General features: G+C 63.4%; 1 protein-coding gene across 1 annotated transcript; it reads left to right on the top strand.

The window, feature by feature from the left end:
- The first annotated feature begins 5,633 nt into the window (after positions 1-5,633).
- On the top strand, positions 5,634-22,496 carry POLD2 (DNA polymerase delta 2, accessory subunit). The gene is made up of 11 exons (XM_075911066.2): positions 5,634-5,790; positions 6,372-6,635; positions 15,147-15,268; positions 17,043-17,166; positions 17,442-17,556; positions 18,042-18,240; positions 18,699-18,779; positions 20,998-21,155; positions 21,387-21,514; positions 21,745-21,846; positions 22,300-22,496. Exons 2-11 carry the CDS (start codon positions 6,416-6,418, stop codon positions 22,449-22,451), a joined length of 1,401 nt encoding a protein of 466 aa, XP_075767181.1. The 5' UTR covers positions 5,634-5,790; positions 6,372-6,415; the 3' UTR covers positions 22,452-22,496.
- Positions 22,497-22,533: the final 37 nt, after the last annotated feature.

A 22,533-nucleotide genomic window follows, 5' to 3' on the forward strand; every position in this document is an offset into this window, starting at 1 on the left:
GGCGCTTTCTGCACAGCAGGAAGTCGAAGGAAGAGTGCTCCTCCTCCGACTTCCCTTACTCCTTGTAAAATGAGGATTACAGAAGTCGGAGTAAGAATTATTTCAAAATAACAGGCTTGCTGTGTAGACTCGCACTCTGTTCTTTCAAAATAGCCTGAGTTATTTCAAAATAAGCGTGCAGTGTAGACACAGCCATAGAGTTCTACCATAGACATGTATGGTCAACCTGTGGAACTCCTTGCCAGAGGATGTTATGAAGGCCAAGACTAGAACAGGGTTCAAAACAGCTAGATAAACTTGTGGATGAAAGGTCAATGGCTATTAGTCCGGACAGGCAGGTAGCCTCTTTGTGTCAGGGGCTGGGAATGGGCCCCAGGGGAGGGACCACTGGACGGTTTCTGGTTCTGCTCACTCCCTCTGGGGCTCCTGAGATTGGCCACTGTCAGAACAGGCTAGGCAGTGCTGATGCCAGTCTGTCTGGGGGTGTTACCCAGAAACAGGGCACAAGTTCTGAAGCCCAGATTTACCCTGCCTATCTGTAACTTACCACACAAAGGAGACACAACCATAGAGATGGGGCTGTCATGGTTACTGAACTGTAACGTGTCACTGGTACCCGGGATGACTGGCAAGACTCATGCAGCATCACCTGCTGGGTTTGGATTCCGTTCCTCTCCCACCGCTGTTGCGCTTAATGAAGTTGAATATTAATTCGTGGCCCAGAGCTGTGGGCACTAAGGGGCAGGGGGTGCTGCAGCACCCCCAGGTTTCATGCTGGGTTCATGCTCACCCCCACCTGTGGCCCCAGCCTCAGCTGCTTTTTCCCCGTCCAGGGCCCCCTTCCCAGAGACACGGGCCTGCTCCTGCCCCAGCCTGGGGGACACTGACAGGGGGATAATGGGGCTGGCTTCCAGAACCCCCACTCTGGGATGCCAACGGGGGAGGCCAAAGGGGAACAGCTGCCCCAGGGCCCAGCGATTTAAAAGGGCCTTTAAATTGCCCCAGGAACTCCATGCAGCGTGCTGGGGGCTGGGTGGGGGAGGCTAGCCCCTCAACCCTGCCCCTTCTTAGGGGCCTGGACCCAAGCCCCTCTCCAGCTCGCCCCCGGCTCAGCGAAGTCTGTCGCCAGCCCTGTCCCTGAGCGGGGCGTCTCCTCTGCTGTGCTCCGAAAGGAGCAGCTGCCATTTCTGGGATCAACAAAGTTGTTTCTCTCGCTCACGCCCCAAGTGCGCTGCTTGACCAGCTGGTACGCGAGGCACTGGGCACTGAGCTGCCTGTAGGTCCCGGAGGAGCCCAGAGAGCAGCCCCTGCGGCAGAGCCAGGCTCAGGTAGATGCGCTGCGTCCAGCCCAGCAGGAGTGGCGGGGAGCGTGCCTCCTTCCTCACTAGCCAGCCGGGCCACCGAGACCTGGCTTCACACCCAGCTAGGCAGGGAGCTTCCCACACCCCTCCCAGCTGAGCTGCTTTGCACAGCACCAGAGAGCCTGGTTTTAAAGGAAAAACTTCAAAACCAACGAACGGTCGGGCAGCACCTTACAGACTCACCAAACCCACAGCTGGGATCGTGAGCCTGGGTGGGTACGACCCACTTCTCCAGGTGCACGGAGCTTGAAACGTCCCGCTCCAAACCAGATAGGGGGTGGGGGGAAATAGCGATTTCGAGTGTTCATGTTCCATGAAGCACAGGACCTTCCGCATCCTAACGACTTAAAACCAGCCAATGGGCACGTAAGAGCAATTTGCACCTTCTCTGTCACCTTCCCACTCACCAGCGGTTCGCGCCCTGGTAACTGCTGCTCTTTAGGGTGCTACGGGAGGAGGTGTTTGTGCCCCTCAAACCGGGGTTTGTTAGCGGCCAGCAGCTGCCTGGAGGTGTCAGCTCAGCTGCCTTTCTATGGGAAAGGACAAGCTGCTTCTAGCCACAGAGAGGAGCCAGGTGTTGGGGTGGAGGGGTGATCTGTGCAAACACATGGGCCAAGTCATTTCTGCCTCCCACCCCCACCCTCTGTGGCTGGAAACTGTTCCCGTCCCTTCCCTCCTACGCAGGGCTGAAAGGCTGCTGCTGGCCACGTCCTGCTGCAAACCCCCACAGATATCGGGGGGAGGAGCCTGTGACCCTGCATGCCCCTCACATGTGGAGCTGAGCAGACGCAGCACCGGGGAGGGGCTGGCCCGGGGCCCAGCCAGGCATGGAGGGCAGAGAGCTCTGGGCAAGGAGGGTCGGGTCCGGTCGGCTGCCCCCCACCCCTACGTGAGAGAGGTGCAGGGGAGCGTGTGTGGGCAAGCCTTACCGAGAAGGCGCAAACAAGGCTCCCATGGCTGGCCATGGCTTTGTCACGGGGGCGCAGGTAACGGGATGATACAGACAGACATCATCTTTCTATCCAAGTAACGGGATGTGACTTTGAACGCCAGCGCTGCCGAGTTCCTGGCCATTTGACAGGAGACGGGACCCAGCAGGGAGCTAGTCAGCAGGCAGCCTCCCGCCTGAGACAGGACACCGGTTCCAAGGCCTGATGGTTTGTGACTCTTTGGTCAAAATGTTAACCTCATTCCCCGTATGCATTTGTGAAACTTCCCACCCTTGGGTGGTGCCAGACCCACCCCCGCTAAGCCAAAGCACCTGGGTTTTGTATTTGTACCCTGTGTAGGTATTGACAGATCAAGTCACCCCTTGACCCAGTGATGACTGCCGGGGAGGGATTTGGGGGACACTGGTCATGTGACTGACCCATGCGACTCCTCCCCACGCCACCCTTAGCCCAGGCGAGGGTCCCGCCTCTTCCTGCCGCTGCCCCCTACTCCACCTCTTCACCCAACCCCCCGTCCCTGCTCTGCCCCTCCTCCACCCCGTCCCTGCCTCTTCTCACCCTTACTCTGCGCCCCCTGGTCCCCACTACACCTTTCCCCCAAGTCCCCTTCCTTGAGGGATGCAGCCAGTAGTCTTTCAAGGGGCCTGCAGCAGAAATCGCCCCCCAACCTGCACTACCCGGGCCCAACCCCCTCCGCTGTCTCCCAGCCACATCACCCTGCTTTCTGCCACCGCAGGTGAGTAGGGGTGGGGCCAGTCCCTGCTCTGGGGCCAGGTCCCTCACTAGTTCCCTGCGCATGGGGCCTAGGACTGTTGGACGAACTGTCCAGCTCTGCCCGCTAGCTACTGGCCCCTTGCCTCTCCCCTCCCACGGCACTGGGGGCACATGCCCCTTCCTGCCCTGCCCCACCCTTTGATAACTGCATGGGGGGAGGGCTAGCTCAGTGGCTTGAGCAGTGGCTTGCTAAACCCAGAGTTGTGAGTTTAACCATTTAGGGCAAAAATGTATCAGGGATGGTACTTGGTCCTGCTGTGAAGGCAGGGGACTGGACTTGATGACCTTCCAAGGTCCCTTCCAGCTCTAGGAGATAGACAATCTCCATTATAATTATAAGCTAAACAGATGGAGCTCCCTGAGCCTCTGGCTCTAAGGCAGGATTTCTAAGGCTGCATCTACAGGCCTCACCATAGTACGGCTGTGCTGTGCTGTGCTTCTGGACGCTCTGGGCATAATTCAAGCCGTCACTGCGTAGGTGGGAGATCGTCTCCCCCAGACAGAGCGTTCCCCGCTCCGGCGCTTTGTTTGGCAAAACTCACCCCGACCGACAAAACTTTTACCCACCAAGGGCTGGTGTAGACAAGGGCCAATCCTTGAGCCATGCTCACAGTGTGACATAGTGTGGGTACCTTGCTGGTTGCTATGCTGGGTGGTGGGCTGTGGGTGACCCCCACTGGCTGCTGGCTGCAGCACGGCCCAGCAGGGCAGGGGATGAGTCATTATGCAAGGGGCTCCCAACCTGTCCGACCAGTTACCTCCCAGGGAGCGGAACAAGGGAAAGGAGGGTGAGGTCACCCCTGGCTGGGGGGCAGGACTGGAGGAGAGTCAGGTAGTTGCTGTCTGGGATCATGGAGGAGACAGCCTAGGGAAGAGGCTGGGATTTAGGGGCCCAGTCTCCCCCATCTCAAGGGGGGCTGAGGCATCCTAGGCCTGCCTGGAACCAGATAACATCTGTGCTGTGCTGTACTCTGGAGAAGCAATAAACACCCTCTATTCGACTGGCTGGTGGAGTCTGTTCATGCCACTACGGGGGTGCAGGAGGTGGGGGAACCCCAATGCACCGTCACACATGGCTTTTCTCTGCCCCTGCTCCAATCCACCAACTCCCTTCTCAAACTCAGTCTGCACCAGCCTACAGCGTCTGCTGCTCTGGGCAGCTCAGGAGCTCCCCGGGGAATGCCCAGCACAGAACCTCCCAGCAGTGGAGATGGGCTACCCAGAGCTCTTTGACCCTCCTTTACAGATGGGGCTTAGGGCCTTCGAATCCGCGGGGTGTGTCCCTGCTAAGCCCTGGCTCACACGTCTCCTTTGCACTAACACTTGTCTTCCTTCCCCTGGCGGGTGAGACCCCGAGCTGGCGTATGGCTCGGTGGGTACTGTCTGCAGGAGGAAGGCTTCCCCCCAGACAGCAGAGCGGGGGCAGCAAGTGATGCTTTTCACACCTGCCGACAGCTCCTCCCTGTGGGCAGGAAACTCGTGTTTCTTCTCGGTAGGAAGTGGCTGAGAGCAGCTGCGAGCTCTGTACACGTCAGCACTGGAAATTCACACTCCCCCAACCCCACCCCCACCTCAGCAGTGCGAGGAAATCTCCCAGCCCCACGGCGCTGTAGCGGGGCCAGGAACGGGGGGGGGGGCAGGTCCCGGTTGGGGGGCAGTAGCGGGGCCAGGAACAGGGGGGGGGGGGGGCAGGTCCCGGTTGGGGGGCAGTAGCGGGGCCAGGAACAGGGGGGGGCAGGTCCCGGTTGGGGGGCAGTAGCGGGGCCAGGAACGGGGGGGGGGGCAGGTCCCGGTTGGGGGGCAGTAGCGGGGCCAGGAACGGGGGGGGGGCAGGTCCCGGGGGGGGGCAGTAGCGGGGCCAGGAACAGGGGGGGCAGGTCCCGGTTGGGGGGCAGTAGCGGGGCCAGGAACAGGGGGGGCAGGTCCCGGTTGGGGGGCAGTAGCGGGGCCAGGAACAGGGGGGGCAGGTCCCGGTTGGGGGGCAGTAGCGGGGCCAGGAACAGGGGGGGGGCAGGTCCCGGTTGGGGGGCAGTAGCGGGGCCAGGAACGGGGGGGGCAGGTCCCGGTTGGGGGGCAGTAGCGGGGCCAGGAACGGGGGGGGGGCAGGTCCCGGTTGGGGGGCAGTAGCGGGGCCAGGAACGGGGGGGGCAGGTCCCGGGGGGGGGCAGTAGCGGGGCCAGGAACAGGGGGGGCAGGTCCCGGTTGGGGGGCAGTAGCGGGGCCAGGAACGGGGGGGGCAGGTCCCGGGGGGGGGCAGTAGCGGGGCCAGGAACAGGGGGGGCAGGTCCCGGTTGGGGGGCAGTAGCGGGGCCAGGAACGGGGGGGGCAGGTCCCGGTTGGGGGGCAGTAGCGGGGCCAGGAACAGGGGGGGGGCAGGTCCCGGTTGGGGGGCAGTAGCGGGAGGGGAGGAGGGGGCGGGGCTAGGGGGCGGAGCCGTGTGGGGCAGGGGGCGGAGCCCGGTTCCCCCAGCACCGCCCCCCATGGCCCCGCCTGCGCAGCCCGGAGCCCCGCCCCCTAGCGGCGTTTCTGGTTTCCCGGGAGACGCCAAGCGCCCTCCTACGTCAGTTCCGCTCGGCCTCTCTGTTTCCGGTTTACGGCACTGGCGCCTTTTCTGTGGCGGGAACTGCTGCTGGGCGCCGACCGTGACCTCTGACCTCCTACGGCTGACCCCTGACCCCGGCTGGGACTTGGGGGGGCTCCGGCAGGTTCGTCAGCGCCCCAGAAACTCGGGGCGGCCGGGGCGTCACGTGTCCCCCAGGGAGTGGGGAATCGGGGGCGCTGGAAGGGGCACGTGTCCCCGGAGGGGGGGGGCGCTGGAAGGGGCACGTGTCCCCGGAGGGGGGGGGCGCTGGAAGGGGCACGTGTCCCCGGGGGGGGGGCGCTGGAAGGGGCACGTGTCCCCGGAGGGGGGGGGGGGGGCGCTGGAAGGGGCACGTGTCCCGGGGGGGGGGCGGGGGGGGGGCGCTGGAAGGGGCACGTGTCCCCGGGGGGGGGCGCTGGAAGGGGCACGTGTCCCGGGGGGGGGCGCTGGAAGGGGCACGTGTCCCCGGGGGGGGGGGCGCTGGAAGGGGCACGTGTCCCCTGGGGGGGGCGCTGGAAGGGGCACGTGTCCCCGGGGGGGGGGGCGCTGGAAGGGGCACGTGTCCCCGGGGGGGGGGGGCGCTGGAAGGGGCACGTGTCCCCGGGGGGGGCGCTGGAAGGGGCAGTGTGGCGCTAGTAGCCATGGAGCAGGTGGGGGGGCAGCTAGCGGGGGGCCCATAGTAACAGGCCCGTGTCCTCTTCGCAGGTGGAGAGTTGTTGGCCCTGCCGGGAGCCCCGCGGGCGCCAGCCATGTTCTCGGAGCGGGCGGCTCCCACCGCACAGAGCCTGCTGGCGCCGCCGTCCACGGAGGCCTCCACGTTCGCCAGAGTGCCCGTGTCCACCTACGCGAACTGCTCCCAGCACTTCCGGCTGGCGGAGCGCAGCTTTAATCGCCAGTATGCCCACATCTACGCCACTCGCCTCGTTCAGATGAGACCCCTCCTGCTGGAGAGAGCCCGGCAGAAATGGGGTGAGTTCCTTCCCTTCGTCTGGTTGACGAGGTGACAGTAGCATCCTAGGCGAGGAGTACATTCTCAGACCAGTATCTGCCTGCCCTTCTTAACATATGCGCAACGTGTGTCCGACGGCATGTGGTCAGGCTCCTTACCAAATCTGGACCACTGGCTGGATCACTAGTTTCCCTGGCTTTGGCCAGGTATGATGGGGAGTGTTTGCACAGAGCATGCACACTGATCCATGCCCTTCACTGCCTACCCTGGAACCTTCTTTTGGACAATGAGTGAAACCAACTGAGAGTGAATCTCAGTATTGTATTTCACTTGCCAGGTTGCAGGGGGAAACTGGTGTGTCTGCTGAGAAGCCATGTGCTGTGTCTTTGATTTTTGAAGGATACAAAGAACTGTTTCTAAGCAAAACAAAAAACAATATTCCTAGTAACTGAAGCCTCAGGACATTTTGTTAGTTCCTAGGTAACACTTTGTCTGCCCTGAATTCCAGCCCTGCTCCTGTCAGGTTAGGGACTTGCTCCAAAGGGTTAGCATGTCTACAACGTCTGGGTGGGAAAACATCTACCATTGCCAAGCAGTGACTCTGGCTTGGAAAACCTTCCATTGGGCTCAGAGAAAAGGAGGCATGTGTTTCGGAAACAAAAGTTTCATTCAGGTAGCATTAAGAGTCTGAGATGAGCACTCCGTGGCCAGGAAGGAATGTCACTGAGTTTGTCTCCAGCAGAGAATGAGACGTGTGAGCAAGAGGCTACATAGGGTTGAGGACTGCGGGTTGAAGGAGTCATCTTGCTCTTGGTCTCTGGATTGCTGTTTATTGATGGAATTACTGTACCTGAATTGGTTTCCTTCTGAACGTGTAACTGCTGTGGAGCGTGGCCATGAAACGTTGTGCAATAGTGTAACTGGCAGGTACCTTCCTTATTGCGTGATTTGAGGCAAGAGCTGCAGATGCCAGAACTCACTAGCTAAAGATAAATACCTGGCTCCTTTTCGGAAGGTTCTGGCCCAAGGGTGACTCTGGCATAGCTAGGAGAACATGAGAAATGGAAGGACCAAACCAAAGGACCAGAATAGAGCCAAGACTAATTGGTTTTTAAAGAGTCTCATAACATGCATAAAAACATAAAGGCTGTGTCTAGACTGGCCAATTTTTCCGGAAAATCAGCCACTTTTCCGGAAAAACTTGCCAGCTGTCTACACTGGCCGCTTGAATTTCCGCAAAAGCACTGACGATCTCATGTAAGAAATCAGTGCTTGTGGAAATACTCTTCTGCTCCCGATCAGGCAAAAGTCCCTTTTGTGCAAAGCTTTTGCGCAAAGGGGCCAGTATAGACAGCTCAGATTTGTTTTCTGCAAAAAAGCCCTGGTCGCGAAAATGGCGATCAGGGCTTTTTTGCGGAAAAGCGCGTCTAGATTGGCCGGAAAAAGCATTTCCGGAAAATCATGCCAGTCTAGACGCAGCCAAGAGCGGCCTCACCAGGTCATATCAGTGATCCATCTCGCCCAGTGTCCTGTCTTCTGACAGTGGCCAATGCCAGGGGCTCCACAGGGAGGGAACAGAACAGGGAATCGCTAAGTGAGCCCTCTCCTGTCACCCATTCCCAGCTTCTGACAAACCGAGGCCAGGGTCACCCTCCCTGCCCAGCCTGGCTAACAGCCATTGGTGAATCTGTCCTCCATGAATTTAGCTCTTTATTTAAAAAATCCTGTTAAAGTCCTGGTCTTCACAAAATCCTCTGGCAAGGAGTCCCGCAGATTGACTGTGCTGCGCGAAGAAATACCTCCTTTTAAACCTGCTACCTATTCATTTCTTTGGGTGACCCCTAGTTCTTGTGTTGTGGGAACAAGTAAATAACTTTTCCTTCTTTGCTTTTTCCGCAACAATCATGATTTTACAGCCCTCTATCATATCTCCCCCCCCTTAGTCTCCTCTTTTCTAAGCTGGAAAGCCCCAATTTTATTAGTCTGACCTCATATGGCAGCTGCTCCAAATAATTTTTGTTGCCCTTTTCTGAACTTTTTCCAATGCCAAACTATCTTCTTTTAATCTCATTACTTTAAGGTGAGGGCTGGTTTTTGATTGTAGATCTCATGGGACTGGTGATGTTGCATTGTTTGCTACATGGCCATCTAAATCCTTAACTAACCAAAGTATCTGGCTTGTGCTACTGGTGGAGAGCAGGTGACAATGTTTGCTAGCTGTTAGAGGTCGCTAACATAGATAAAGGAATAACGGGAATTCACACAAAGTGCTTCAGTACCCCATGATTGTGTTGAAATCAGCTGTGCAGAGGGGACTGGCTGGTTCTGTGGCATGGCGATGGAGTGGAGTGTTTCATTGCTCAGTGGGGATGGTCCGCGCCCAACCCAGGCAGGAGCTGTTTCTCTTTAGTTGCTTTCCAGTGGCTTGAGTTAAGTGAGTGAATTATCTCAGGGCGCTGAGTAATGGGCAAGTGTCCCCATCAGAGCCCCCCACAGTGGTCACTTGTGGAGGCCCCTGGTCAGACTTGGCAGAGAGGTTGAAAGTGGAGGATGAAATCTCCTGTTATCCCAATGGCCTGTGTTGGAGACAAGGATTCCTCCCCAGGTGTCTGGCTGGTGGCTCTTGCCCACATGCTCAGGGTCTAACTGGTCAGCATGTTTGGGCTCAGGAAGGGATTATCCCCCAAGTCAGATTGGCTGAGACCCTGGGAGTTTTCACCTTCCTTGCAGCATGGGATACGGGTCACTTGCTGGTTTAAACTAGGGTGTGACTTGGATTCATGATTTGAAGATGCAGAGATGCAGCCAGGGGCTCGGGGTCTCTTTCAAGAGTGGGGAGGTGAGGTTCTGTGGCCAGACTCGATGATCACAATGGTCCCTTCTGGTCTTAAAGTCTGTGAATTTCTAGGTTCCCTCTGGGAAGTGATGGGTCCCTCGAGGTGTGCTGGTCAGGGCCTGTCCTTCGGCTCGCTGGCTGTACCTGCCCCGCACAGGGATAGGCAGGGCTTGAATCTCCTGGGTTGCCTGGCCAGCCCTTGGCACAGCATTCCGACTCTCCCAGAAGTGGCATCCCCGTGGGCTAGGCTGATGTCCCAGCAAAGTGCAGACTAACCCCGAGGAGCAGTGTCCTTCCATCCCGGCTGGTTAGAATTCCTGTGGCTCAGCGGCCCCAGGGCCAGAATAGCTCTTCTGGCATAAGCACCTATCTGCCCCTGTACCTGCCCCCGCCCTGGGAGAGGCTGCATCTCTCCAGGGATCGTTAACGTGCTGCTGTGGCCGTGGGAAGGCAGGACGTGCGAGAGACGAACCGAAGCAAAGCGGCAGAGAGTCTGTCACAAGCACTCCCCTCTCCCCTTGGCATGTGGCTTGGGCTGGGACCCTGCTTCTTTGTGTTTGCACCTTCCCGGGGCTGGCACCCCCTGCATTCAAAAGTGAAAGGGGCCCAGAGCCTTCCTGGCAGCCTCCCACCCAGGTTTCTCCGTTCTCCGACAACCTCCCTGCACGCGCACGCCCTTTGGGGGGCTCATGCCAGGAGCGGGCCAGTTCCCATGGGGGGCAGCAGCAGCCAGCAAGGCTTAATGCCCATTTGTATGGGGCAGTACCTGGGCAGGTCTTGGACTGTTTGCCCGGCGCTGAATGAACACAGACTAAACAGCCCATCTCTGGCCAAAAACAGCTGCACTCTGAGACCAGACGCAGCAGGCGAGTTAGTCAGAGGAGCACAAGACACAGACAAGCCACTGTAGAAGTAGGTTTTGGGGTTGCTCCTCCAGGGCCTCTCTGCCATTGGAAATGCACTGAAATAGCTCACCAGGAATAATTAATCTGGAATGACCCCCTGTGGGCCCGCTCAGTCCGGCGCGTGGGTCTCTTCCTCCAGTTCAGCTTCATCTGCTTCCGAAAAGGGGATGGAGGTAAATGGAGCAGAGGCAGGGTGTTCTGGACCCTGTGTGTGTCCACATAGGGCACGGGGGGGGACACCTCCTGCCCAGGGGCTGGGTGTGGCCCCCAGCTTGCCTGGATCCAGCCCCCAGGCATTGGATCAGGGCCCCCCAGCATTGGGAGTGCACGTTGGCGCTCCTGCCCCTCCACGGGGCTGGAGCATATAAAATCTACTAGATTGGGCCCCGGCCCAAAGAAGGTTCCCTCCCCTGCCATACGGAGTTATTCTGAGATGCTTCATTTGTACAAACACGCCCGTCCTCCGTCTCCATGTGAGCCAGCCCCAGCCTTGGAGCCCTGAGAGTCGGGTGCAGCCAGACTGCCGTTGAACCTGGCTGTAGTGCCCAGTGCCGGAGGCTCTTGCGGTGTTGCAGGCCTGCTCCCCTGCAGTGTCTCTGAACCCCACCCTGACTTCCTGTGGGAGGAACTGAGGCCCTGACGCCAAAGGAAATGACCCAGAATCAGCCTCCCACTTTGGCAGCTGAGTCTCTCAAGGAATTTTTGTTTCAACATTTGTCTTGGAGCCTGAGGAGCTTGCAGCTCTCACGTTTGGGCTGGGTCTTGCGAGCAGTCCTGCTCTCGGAGGGCTGTGGCGGATCAGAGCTCTGCAGTCCTAGGGGGCATGGCCACACAGGAAGGACTGGCTGTCCTTGTCCTGCTTTGGGGGTGCCCTTGTCAATCTTGGGCTAGGATGCTCCGCAGGAGGTTGGGCGTGTGGCGGGTTAGCTCAGCGAACAGCGCGGAGGCTTTCTGGAGCGGCCACGCTGAGCCTCGTGGGCCAGAGCCTTGGTCTGGCTTCGCACTGCTGCTGAGGACTCAGTGGAAGCTTTCAGGTGGCCATGGAAAGATGGGCTGTAGCCCAGCCAGGAGGAATTGCCAGGGCGATGCAGGAGGCCTGTCTAGACGGCGTCTTTGAAATCTCTGTGTCTGGACTGAGGAGTCTCCCTTTCCCCGTGGGACGGAGAGTGTGACGTGGGGGGGGGGGGGAACTTGCTGGTTTCTATGGGTCTGTGGTAACCCCACTGGCGGCCGCCGGTACCACAGCCCAGAAGGACAGGAATGGGTCATTATGCAAAGGGATCTCTCAACCGGGTCTGACCAGCTAACCCCCATGGAGAGGAACAAAGGAAGGTGGAATGCCGCCCTGGCTGGGGGGCAGGGCTGGAGGAGAGGGAGCTAGTTTCTGTCTGGGAGCATGGAGGAAGCCGCCTCAGCCTCAGCTGAGACCCCCCCATATCAAGGGGGGCTGAGGCATCCTAGGCCTGCCCTGTAACCTGATGACATCTGTGCTGTGCTGTATCCTGGAGAAGCAATAAACCAACTCTATTCTACTGGCTGGTGGAGTCTGTTCGTACCATTTCGGGGGTGCAGGAGCCGGGAGAACCCCAACGCGCCGTCACAGAGGGGTGCTGGGGTGTCAATCTGCCGGATGAGGCAGTGTTCTGGTTACTCGCTCTGGAATCAGAAAACAAAGGGGCTGTGGCCCTCTAGCTGTGATTCCTGAGGGGCCAGCCAACAGCCCGGTGCATGGGCGGGCAGAGAGGAGACCGAGCAGGCAGGCTGATCTGCGAGCCCCTGGGAGGGGCTCGGCGCTCAGGGAAGGGAAGGGACGCGCCTCCTTTCTGTACCCGCTGAGCGCGAGGCCAGATGTCGGCATCGCTGGGACCGACAGCCGTGTCTCCCCGGGCTGCTGTGACTGATGTTGATGCACGTCGTGAGGGATGTGGAGAATCCTGAACTCGGGTCTTGGCTGGCAGGGGGAAGGGGAGCACAGTTCCCAGGGTCTGGTGTTGGCCGTCAGAGGCTTAGGGACACCCAGACCTAGTCCCCTGACTAGGGATGTACAAAGTCGTTTGTACAGGTAACCGTGTCATGGCTAAAAATCCCAGGGGGTACACGCACTGCGGGCCCTGCAGTGTAACTGGCATCCCAGTCCCTGACCGTCGTGGCAGATAGCTGGAGATGGGCCTGGCCACCACAGACTGGCCTCTTGTTCTTTTCTGAACCATGAAATGCCCCAGCCCAAGCTCCGCTGCTTGCTTGGCTGTTGCATGAAGCAGTTCTTCCTTCTGGCTGTCACCTGCCCTGACAGCTCCCCTTTCAGACCTGGCCTGCTCCACGCACCCTACCAGCCTCTGCTCTGCCGTCTCACAGGAGTGGGAAGCGAGACATGAATCAGCAGTGTGACACTTGCCAAAAAAGCCGTCCTGATTCTGGGCGGCATTAGCAGGAGTGGTGTGAGCAAGACACGAGGAGTCGTTCTTCCCCTCCACTCTGCGCTGATCAGGCCGCAATTGGAGCGTTGTGGCCAGTTCTGGGCACACATTTCAGGACAGATGTGGAGAAGGTCCAGAGAAGAGCAACAAAAATGCTGAAAGGCCTAGAAAACAGGAGCTAGGAGGGAAGACTTGGGCTTGCTTAGTTTAGAAAAGAGAAGACAGAGGGGACAGGAGAGCAGTTTTGAGGTATCTAAAAGAAAAATGGCTCTCCTTGGCCTCTGAAGATAGAACAAGAAGCAAGGGGCTTAAACGGCAGGGAAGGAGGTTTAGGTTGGACATTAGGAAAAAATGTCCTGTCTGTCAGGGTGGTTAAACACTGGGATAAATTGCCGAGGGGGGTTGTGGAATCTCCATCCCTGGAGACATTTCAGAGCAGACATCTAGACAGACGCTGTCAGGGATGAGCTAGCCCAGTGGTCACCAGCCAGTCGATCGGGATCTCCCGGTAGATCTCAGAGCCTCCGGCAGGTGATCCCGACTGGTTTGGCCAAGAGGCTGTCAAGTGCCGGCACTTCAGCTGCTCCTCCCCCCACTGCTGCTCCTCTCCTGCCCTTTGCCTTGGAGCTGCCCCTTCCTGCTTGCCGTACAAGGCAGGGGAGGGAGAAGAGGGGGCTGATGTCAAGGTGCCCCCTCCCACTCTGAATCCTTTCTCCACGGAGCAGAGAGGGGACACAACAGGACTTGGGAGGGAGTTTGCTGGCTGCTTTAGGGAGTGGGCCAGGGCCAGAGCAGGGGTGAGCTGCCTTAGCCCCACGGCACCGCCCTCCCAGGAGCCACCTGAGATAGGCAGGGCCCAGCTGGAGCCCACAGCCTGAACTCCTACCCCAGTCATGAACCCCCTCCTGCACCCTGAGCACCCTGCATCCAAACACCTTCCCAGAGGCTGCACCTAGAACCCCTCCTACTTCCCAACGGCCTGCCCCAGGCTCAGCTCAGAGCCCCTCTCACGCTCCAGATCCCTTCATCCAAGACCAGAGCCTGCCCCCCAGCCTGGTGACAGTGAGGGAGGATGGAGTGAGCAGGGGCCGGAGGGAGGTGGGACCAGGGTATTTATATCTGAGGTAGCTCTTGGACTGCACTTCAATTCAGAAAGTGACCTCGTGCTTAAAAAGGTTGGGACCCCGAGCTAGGCGGTGCTTGGTCCTGCCGTGGGGGCAGGTCTCGGGTTCTCTGAGGCTGGGGGCTGGGGATGCAGCGTCCCGCGGCTGCCGCTAGAGGGCATCATCCCCTTTTGTTTCACCGCACAGCCTCCCTCTCCAGTGGGTCTCCCCAGAATTGGTCCTGGCCAGGCCAGCTCAGGGACGGGGCTCTGGGAGCATCGGCAGGGGCTTGCCCCCGGTGATTCCTAAACCGCGGCAGTGCGGGCGCTGGGAGCGCATGGCTCAGACTTGGGAGCGCTGGTTCCTGCTGTGCCTTAGAACAGGCTCCTTCTGCCCCAGGCCCACCCGGGTAACTGCTGCAGATACCCCTCCTGGAACGTCCCGTGGGGGCTCAGCTGAGCCCCGGCCTCAACCGTGCTGGTTCCTCTCCGCGAGAGCGCTCAGGTCCGTGTCACAGTCCGGGCATCCTGCCTGTGGGGCCGCGGGCACACCTGTGCCAGGGCTCTGTCGCCCCGTGTGACGTGTGCAGGCACTGGGGGATGGACAGAGCTGTCTGCCACCCTGCCTCTCGGGAAGTCTAGAGAGTGTTGGCTGCGTGGGGGCTGAGGGCTTCCCTCCCCACACACACAGGAGACGGGCTCTTGCTGCCTTGAATCCATTGCCCTGTGCAGGTTTGTCTTTGTAGAGCATGGGTTCCCAACCTGGGGGGCATGAAGAAATTCCAGGGGGGGGTACGAGGTGACCCAGCCCCCCCCAGTCAACTTCCCCCTCCCCCCCAAATTTTGCTGCTATTTTTGTTTTTCAGCCCCAGTCAGTTCTCCCTCCCCCCCCCAACAAGTTTTGCTGCTATGGTGGGGGGTGCACGAGGGTTTCTCAAAAATCAAAGCGGGGGCGTGATGCCGAAAGGTTTGGGAACCACTGGTGTAGAGCATCCAAGTGCTTGGCTGGTCCAGGCCTGGGCTAGCTTCCTGGGGGGGGCTTGCCCCGTAGAACAGCGCTCGCCCTTAGAAGCCGCTACTCCCCAGTTCCAATCCCACCCTGTCTCCCCGGCCCACGCCTGCCACATGCTGCCCCCGTTTTCCACCCTTGGAGTTGTGCCCTTGAGATGTTCCCCGGGTGGCCATGCTGCAGGGCTCCCCTGTGGGGCGGCTGGGAAGGCAAACTGCCCTCGGCTGTCCGGAGCGGCTGATGAGCGCGTCTCTCCTTGCAGGCAGCAGCATAGCTGTGAAGAAGCTGTGTGAGCTGCAGGTCGCGGAGAAGTGCTGCATCGTGGGAACCCTCTTCAAGTCCATGCAGCTGCAGCCCTCCATCCTGCGGGAGATCAGCGAGGAGGTAGTGACCCCCGGAGGGGCCCAGGGCCTCGGCACAGGCTGGGCAACCCCCTCCTCACCTGCCTGCTCTCGGCACAGGGGCCCGGGCGGGGCAGAGCACAGCGAATGCTGAGCCATCCTGACAGGAGCCTGGCCTGTGTTCGCACTACAGAGCCCCGGCTCTCTGTGCTCCGTCCTGCTTTGTCCGCCCAGCCACGCCGGCTGAGTTCCTCCCCGTGCGGGGAGTCTGACGGCGCTTGGTGCTGCGTCCTCCCCCTGCCGGGCGCTTGGCTTGGGCGGGGAGCGAGACCCTTTCAAACAGGTGCCTGAGACGGTGCAAACACTGCGGGGGGGGGGGGGCAGGGATAGCAGCTGGAACTGCTTCCACCCCCTCTCCTTTGCAAATGCACCCTCACGGGCTCACTGCTTCCCCCCCGTCTGGTGTCTCAGGGCAGCTCCAGGGGCCTTGACTTCTCCTGCCCTCGGACTGGCCCCTGGGCTGCGGACCGACCTGTGACCCAGTGGGTCCAGCTAGCTTTGGCACCTGCCCCTCTTCCCTTTGGGGCTTGTGAGCAGTAGCGTTCAGCGACCCCCAGCAGCCTCTGACTGCAGGCACAGAGCAAGGCTGGGAAAAGGGGATTCAGACGACACCCGTCTGGCTGGCGACTTTTGTTCTATGGATTCCACCCGGAACCCATCCTCCCTTGGCAGGCTAGTCAGACTCGCTCTGCATGGGGCTGGGGGCAGAAGTTACTAGTCCTGGCCATCCCCTGGGCTGGCCGTCACTTGCCTGGCTGTAAACAGCCTCGTTGGCAAAGGACCCCGCACTGACAGAGCCTGTCCCTTGGCAGGAGCAGAGCCGATTGTTTTTGTAAATACGGCCACGGTTTTGGCACAGGAAGTTTTAGTAAATTTCACAGCTGGAAGCAGCAGCGAGTCCCGGAGAGGAGGAGGAGGAGGGTGGGAAAGTGAGTCCACCCTGCACTCACGGGGCTTCTGTCCCGCCAGGCCGGCCCCACTGCCCGCTCTGGGCATTGCGGCCTGACGTGTGTGACTGCAGCGCCACGGAGGCTTGCCACGGCCCCCCCGTAGCTGGAGATAGAGACAGGCCACGTTTGGTTGCATTCTACAGGGGCAGGTGGCCGCACCAAACCTGAGTGGCCCGGAGAGCCCATAGCCCGTGACAGCCTCAAAGGGCGGAGCGTGGGACGGGCTCGAGTCGCAAGAACAGCACAACTCGTGCGCCAGAATCGCAGCTGTATTCGCAAACAGTCCCCGGCAGCGCCAAATCCCTCCCTGTCCCATCCAGATTCCTTGGCCCGGGGCTCAGCCCCTGTGGAGGGGAAGATCTTTGCTCAGGAGTAAAGCTTGCAGCCTTTCTGCCAAGGCCAGTCGAGCCGCGGCGCTCTCCCCCGAGCCCGGATTGCAAACACATGTTCTGAGGCCGTACCAGCGGGGTGAGTAACACCCCTGGGTAGGTCTCAGCCATTGTTTGCATGTCCTCCGAAGCCGTGTGTCAATGATCATTTGCACCTGGGGGGCAAAGCCTGCTGCCGAGAGCCTGGGCTGTCCCTGCAGCTCCCGCAAAGCAGGGTGATGGCTCCGGACCGCAGCTCGGCCTTCCCAGGAGAGCCAGGGCGCTGGGTTTCCGTCGCTGCAGCCTGGGCGCCGTGTGCAGCAGCCCCGGGTCTCTCCTGGCCCTGTCCGGGTGGCTGCTCCCTCTGGCTGGTGGCGGAGGAGCCTTCGGGCAGCCCATGCTGGGTTCCTAGAGCGTGCGGCCTGGCCTGTCTCCACAGCACAACCTGCTGCCGCAGCCTCCCCGCACCAAGTACATCCACCAGGCGGACGAGCTGATCCTGGAGGACGAGCTGCAGCGGATCAAGCTGGAGGGAGCCATTGACGTTCAGAGGCTGGTGACCGGTAAGAGCGACAGAGGGACCCTCGCAGCCCGGGGTGCAGGCGCCCTGGGACCGAGCTGCTCCTGGGCCAGGCGGGGGGCGGGCAGTCACTCCACAGCGGGTACAGACCAGAGGGCATGTGCCAAGCACTAACTGCCCTGGCATTGTCACCGAGCCGCCCTGCCCGTGGCTGGCAGCCTCCCGCTCAGCGGGGCGGGGAAGTTCCCTTCTCCTCTCCCCGGGCGCTGGGCCTGGCCCGACCTGCCTAATGCTGCTTCTCCTCGCGCGGCTGCTCAGGGACCATCCTCGCCGTGTACGGCTGCGAGAGGGACGACGGCAAGTTCGCGGTGGAAGATCACTGCTTTGCCGACCTGCCCCGGCAGCTGCCCCGGAGCGGGCCCAGCTCTGACAGGTAGGGCAGCTCCCTGCTGGCGGGGGGGCAGGCACGGTGCCAGCCCGCTGAGGGCTTTACAGAGGCTCTTCCGCCACCTCTGCCTTGCGGGTTCCCTGGCTCGGGAGGGGTGCTGAGGGCGCTGCTGCCACGCTCCCAGGGAACAGTGGCATGTCCCCTCCACGGTGGGCCCCAGGCGGCTCAAGGCCAGCGAACGGCTGCTGGAGCTGGGCTCAGATCCCCTTCCCCGGGGCCTGGCAGGAGGCAGCTTCGTCCCCTGCTGCCCTGTGACGGGCCTGGTCCCAGGCTGCTCCACAAGGCTCAGGACCTGCCACGTCGCTGGGGCCTTCCAGCTCTCGCGCCGCGCCTGGGGCTGCTTGGCCCGGAGTTGGTCTCGCGCTCTGCGGGGCCTCTCCCTGCTCCGGGTGGGCTCCCGCACTTGGCGCGAGGGCCTGGCTGCCCACGTGCGCCAGACGGCGGGGCCTCACCTGCTGCTTTGGGCACAGGTTTGTCTTGCTGGTGTCCGGCCTGGGCCTGGGAGGCGGGAGCGGCGAGAGCTCCCTGGGCATGCAGCTGCTGGTGGACGTGGTGACGGGGCAGCTGGGGGCCGAGGGCGAGCAAAACTGCGCGGCGCAGATCTCCCGCGTCATCCTGGCAGGCAACCTGCTCAGCCAGAACACGCAGAACAGAGACACCCTCCACAAGGTAGGGCCCGCGGGTGCCCTGGGGCTGGGGAGCGGAGGGGTCTTGGCCCGGTGCCTTTCCCCAGCCCCCGGGTGTGTCTGCGCAGAGTGGCGCCTGCATGGGCAGGGGAAGCGGGCACCGGGCTGGGCATAGGCCGCCACGCAGCAATGGGCCAAAGTCAGGGACTTGCTGTGGGTCTGGTGTTGGGAGAGGCTGCAGAGGAATTAGCCAGGGGGTTTCCCATACTGCAACTAGGGGAGAGGCAGCGCCGCATGGCCTGCTTGTGCCGGGCACTGCTAGCGGCTGCCAGCTGCCTCTCCTGGCTGCGGCACCGGGGGAGCTCTTCGGCCTGCCGGGCAGCCCCGTGTGGTGTCTGCCCAGTCAGGAACCTCCAGTGGGGGTCAAACAGCCAGTGCCAGCACCCAGCCCTGCCCGGCCGAGCGGGCTGCTCTTCTGACGCCTCTTCCGGCTCCTTGCAGGCCAAGTACCTGACCAAGAAGACCCAGGCTGCCAGCGTGGAGGCGGTGAAGATGCTGGACGAGATCCTGCTGCAGCTCAGTGTGAGGGGCCTGGCCTGGGCAGCAGAGCGGGATTGCTCCTGCAGGGGCGGGCAGTGTGGGGTCAGGGCCATGTGGCAGGGCGGGGTTGCTGCTGGGGGGGCAGCGGGCAGGCAGTGAGGGGTCAGGGCCAGGCGGCGGGGCAGTGGGGTCGCTGCTGAGGGCGGGGGTGGTGGCAGGCAGGCAGTGAGGGGTCAGGGCCAGGTGGCGGGGGGGCGGGGTTGCTGCTGGGTTGCGGGGGGGGCGGGCAGGCAGTGATGGGCCAGAGGCGGCGGGGCGGGGGTCGCTGCTGGGGACGGGGGAGGGGCGGCAGGCAGGCAGTGAGGTGGCGGGGGGGCGCTGCTGGGGGCGGGGGGGGGGCAGCAGGCAGTGAGGTGCCCGGGCCAGGTGGCAGGGGGGGCACTGCTGGGGAGGGGCGGCAGGCAGGCAGTGAGGGGCCAGGTGGCAGGGGGGGCACTGCTGGGGGTGGGGGAGGGGCGGCAGGCAGGCAGTGAGGTGCCAGGTGGCGGGGGGGCGCTGCTGGGGGCGGGGGGGGGGCAGGCAGTGAGGTGCCCGGGCCAGGTGGCAGGGGGGGGGGGGCGCTGGTGGGGGCGGGGGGGCAGCAGGCAGTGAGGTGCCCGGGCCAGGTGGCGGGGGGGGGGCGCTGGTGGGGGCGGGGGGGCAGCAGGCAGTGAGGTGCCCGGGCCAGGTGGCGGGGGTGGGGGCGCTGCTGGGGGCGGGGGGCAGCAGGCAGTGAGGTGCCCGGGCCAGGTAGCAGGGGGCGGGCGCTGCTGGGGGAGGGGCGGCAGGCAGGCAGTGAGGTGCCCGGGCCAGGTAGCAGGGGGGGGGCGCTGCTGGGGGCGGGGGGGGGCAGCAGGCAGTGAGGTGCCCGGGCCAGGTGGTGGGGGGCGCTGCTGGGGGAGGGGCGGCAGGCAGGCAGTGAGGTGCCCGGGCCAGGTAGCAGGGGGGGGGCGCTGCTGGGGGAGGGGCGGCAGGCAGGCAGTGAGGTGCCCGGGCCAGGTAGCAGGGGGGGCGCTGCTGGGGGGGGGGGGGGCAGCAGGCAGTGAGGTGCCCGGGCCAGGTGGTGGGGGGCGCTGCTGGGGGAGGGGCGGCAGGCAGGCAGTGAGGTGCCCGGGCCAGGTAGCGGGGGGGGGGGCGCTGCTGGGGGCGGGGGGGGGGCAGCAGGCAGTGAGGTGCCCGGGCCAGGTAGCGGGGGGGGGCGCTGCTGGGGGCGGGGGGCAGCAGGCAGTGAGGTGCCCGGGCCAGGTAGCGGGGGGGGGGGCGCTGCTGGGGGAGGGGCGGCAGGCAGGCAGTGAGGTGCCCGGGCCAGGTGGCGGGGGGGCGCTGCTGGGGGCGGGGGGGCAGCAGGCAGTGAGGTGCCCGGGCCAGGTAGCGGGGGGGGGGGGCAGGGGGGGGGGGGCGCTGCTGGGGGTGGGGGGGCAGCAGGCAGTGAGGTGCCCGGGCCAGGTGCGGGGGGGGGTGCTGGGGGGGGGGCGGGGCGCTGCTGGGGGGGGGCGCTGGGGGGCGGGGGGCAGCAGGCAGTGAGGTGCCCGGGCCAGGTAGCGGGGGGGGGGCGCAGCGGGGGGGGGCGCTGCTGGGGGCGGGGGGGCAGCAGGCAGTGAGGTGCCCGGGCCAGGTAGCAGGGGGTGCTGCTGGGGGAGGGGCGGCAGGCAGGCAGTGAGGTGCCCGGGCCAGGTGGCGGGGGGCGCTGCTGGGGGCGGGGGGGCAGCAGGCAGTGAGGTGCCCTGGCCAGGTGGCGGGGGGCGCTGCTGGGGGCGGGGGGGCAGCAGGCAGTGAGGTGCCCGGGCCAGGTAGGGGGGGGGGGGGGGCGCTGGTGGGGGCGGGGGGGCAGCAGGCAGTGAGGTGCCCGGGCCAGGTGGCAGGGGGGGCGCTGCTGGGGGCGGGGGGCAGCAGGCAGTGAGGTGCCCGGGCCAGGTAGCGGGGGGGGGCGCTGCTGGGGGAGGGGCGGCAGGCAGGCAGTGAGGTGCCCGGGCCAGGTGGCGGGGGGCGCTGCTGGGGGAGGGGCGGCAGGCAGGCAGTGAGGTGCCCGGGCCAGGTGGCGGGGGGCGCTGCTGGGGGAGGGGCGGCAGGCAGGCAGTGAGGTGCCCGGGCCAGGTGGCGGGGGGCGCTGCTGGGGGCGGGGGGGCATCAGGCAGTGAGGTGCCCGGGCCAGGTGGGGGGGGGCGCTGCTGGGGGCAGGGGCTTGCGCGGTGCCCAGCTCTGGTGACCCGTTTGCTTGCAGGCCTCCGTGCCAGTGGACGTGATGCCCGGCGAGTTTGACCCCACTAACTACACGCTGCCCCAGCAGCCGCTGCACCGCTGCATGTTCCCCCTGGCGAGCGCCTACGCCACGCTACAGCTGGTCACCAACCCCTACCAGGCCAACATCGACGGGGTCCGGTAACGCCCTGGCCTTGGCCGGCAGGGGCCCGGCAAACGCAAAGGGGCCGCGCTGACCCAGGGGCTGCCAGGGAAAATCCAGCCCTCAGGGTGGGAGCTGGCAGGGGCTTGGCGAAAGGCCTGGGAGAGGTGGGGGGGGCCTGAGCTGGCGCACTCAGGACTTTGGGGGGAGGGAGCAGCACTGGGGACACCCCGGCCCGCCACCCGCAGTCTGACTCCCCCACCTCCCAGGTTTCTGGGGACGTCTGGCCAGAACATCAGCGACATCTTCAAGTACAGCAGCATGGAGGACTACCTGGAGATCCTGGAGTGGACGCTGCGCGTGGGGCACCTCAGCCCCACGGCCCCCGACACCCTGGGTGAGGTGGGGCTAGGCAGGCGGAGCGTGGGGGCTGCGATGGCCTGGAGAACAAACCCCAGGTCGAGGGCGTGCGGGGTCTGGCACAGGGGCTCCCCTGCAGCCGTCCGTGGGCGAGAGGTGCTGCTTACCCCTTGGGGGCAGGGCCGTCCTGCTGGGTAGGGCGTCCCTGGGGTGCAGCAGTTCCTGATTCCTAGCCAGGCGCTCCCTAACCCTCGCCTCTCCCCCCAGCCTGCTACCCTTTCTACAAGACTGACCCCTTCATCTTCTCCGACTGCCCTCACGTCTACTTCTGCGGGAACGCGCCGGGCTTCCAGGCCAAGGAGCTCACAGGTGAGGCCCAGCGGCCCGCTGGCTGGGCGTCGGGTATCTGCGTGGGGCTGCTCTGTGCCCCGCCGGGACGGGAAGGAGGCCCCAGCAGTGTCCCTGGGCAGCGCAGGGTCCTGCCGCTCTCCTGCCCTGTTCCTAGTCCGGGCGGCTGCCCCGCTGGCTGGGACGGCAGCCGGGATGCCCTCGTCCCGCGGGTTACGCCCGTGTCTCTGCTGGAGGGTGTGTACCGGTGCATGCTGGGAAGATCCCGCTGCAGGTTGGCGCTCAGAGGCAGCACACGGGGCGGCTGCAGTGGGCACAGAGCCAAGCCCTGGGCGCGCGCTGCTGGCGGGGACCAGGACTCAGTGCCAGATGGCAGGATGGCCGCTGGCCCCCGCCAGGGCCCGCAGTGCAGGGGAGGGAGTGAGCCCCAGCCCAGCGCATGGCCCCATGGCGCCCCCCTCTTGTGCCTCGCAGGGGCGGACGGACAGCAGGTGCTGCTGGTGACCGTCCCTGATTTCAGCGCCACCCAGACCGCCTGCCTGGTCAACCTGCGCAGCCTCACCTGCCAGCCAATCAGCTTCTCCGGCTTCGGCGCCGAGGACAGCGAGATGGACGTTAGCCACTGAGCCGCGGGGCACGGGTGGACCTCAATAAACCCCTCCCACCCCGTGTCCCCGGCTGGCTCCTTCAGACAGGGCCCAGGCCTGG

Source organism: Pelodiscus sinensis, chromosome 28 (genome assembly GCF_052426305.1).
Source record: "Pelodiscus sinensis isolate ZL-2025 chromosome 28, ASM5242630v1, whole genome shotgun sequence".
NCBI classification, from domain to species: Eukaryota; Metazoa; Chordata; order Testudines; family Trionychidae; genus Pelodiscus; species Pelodiscus sinensis.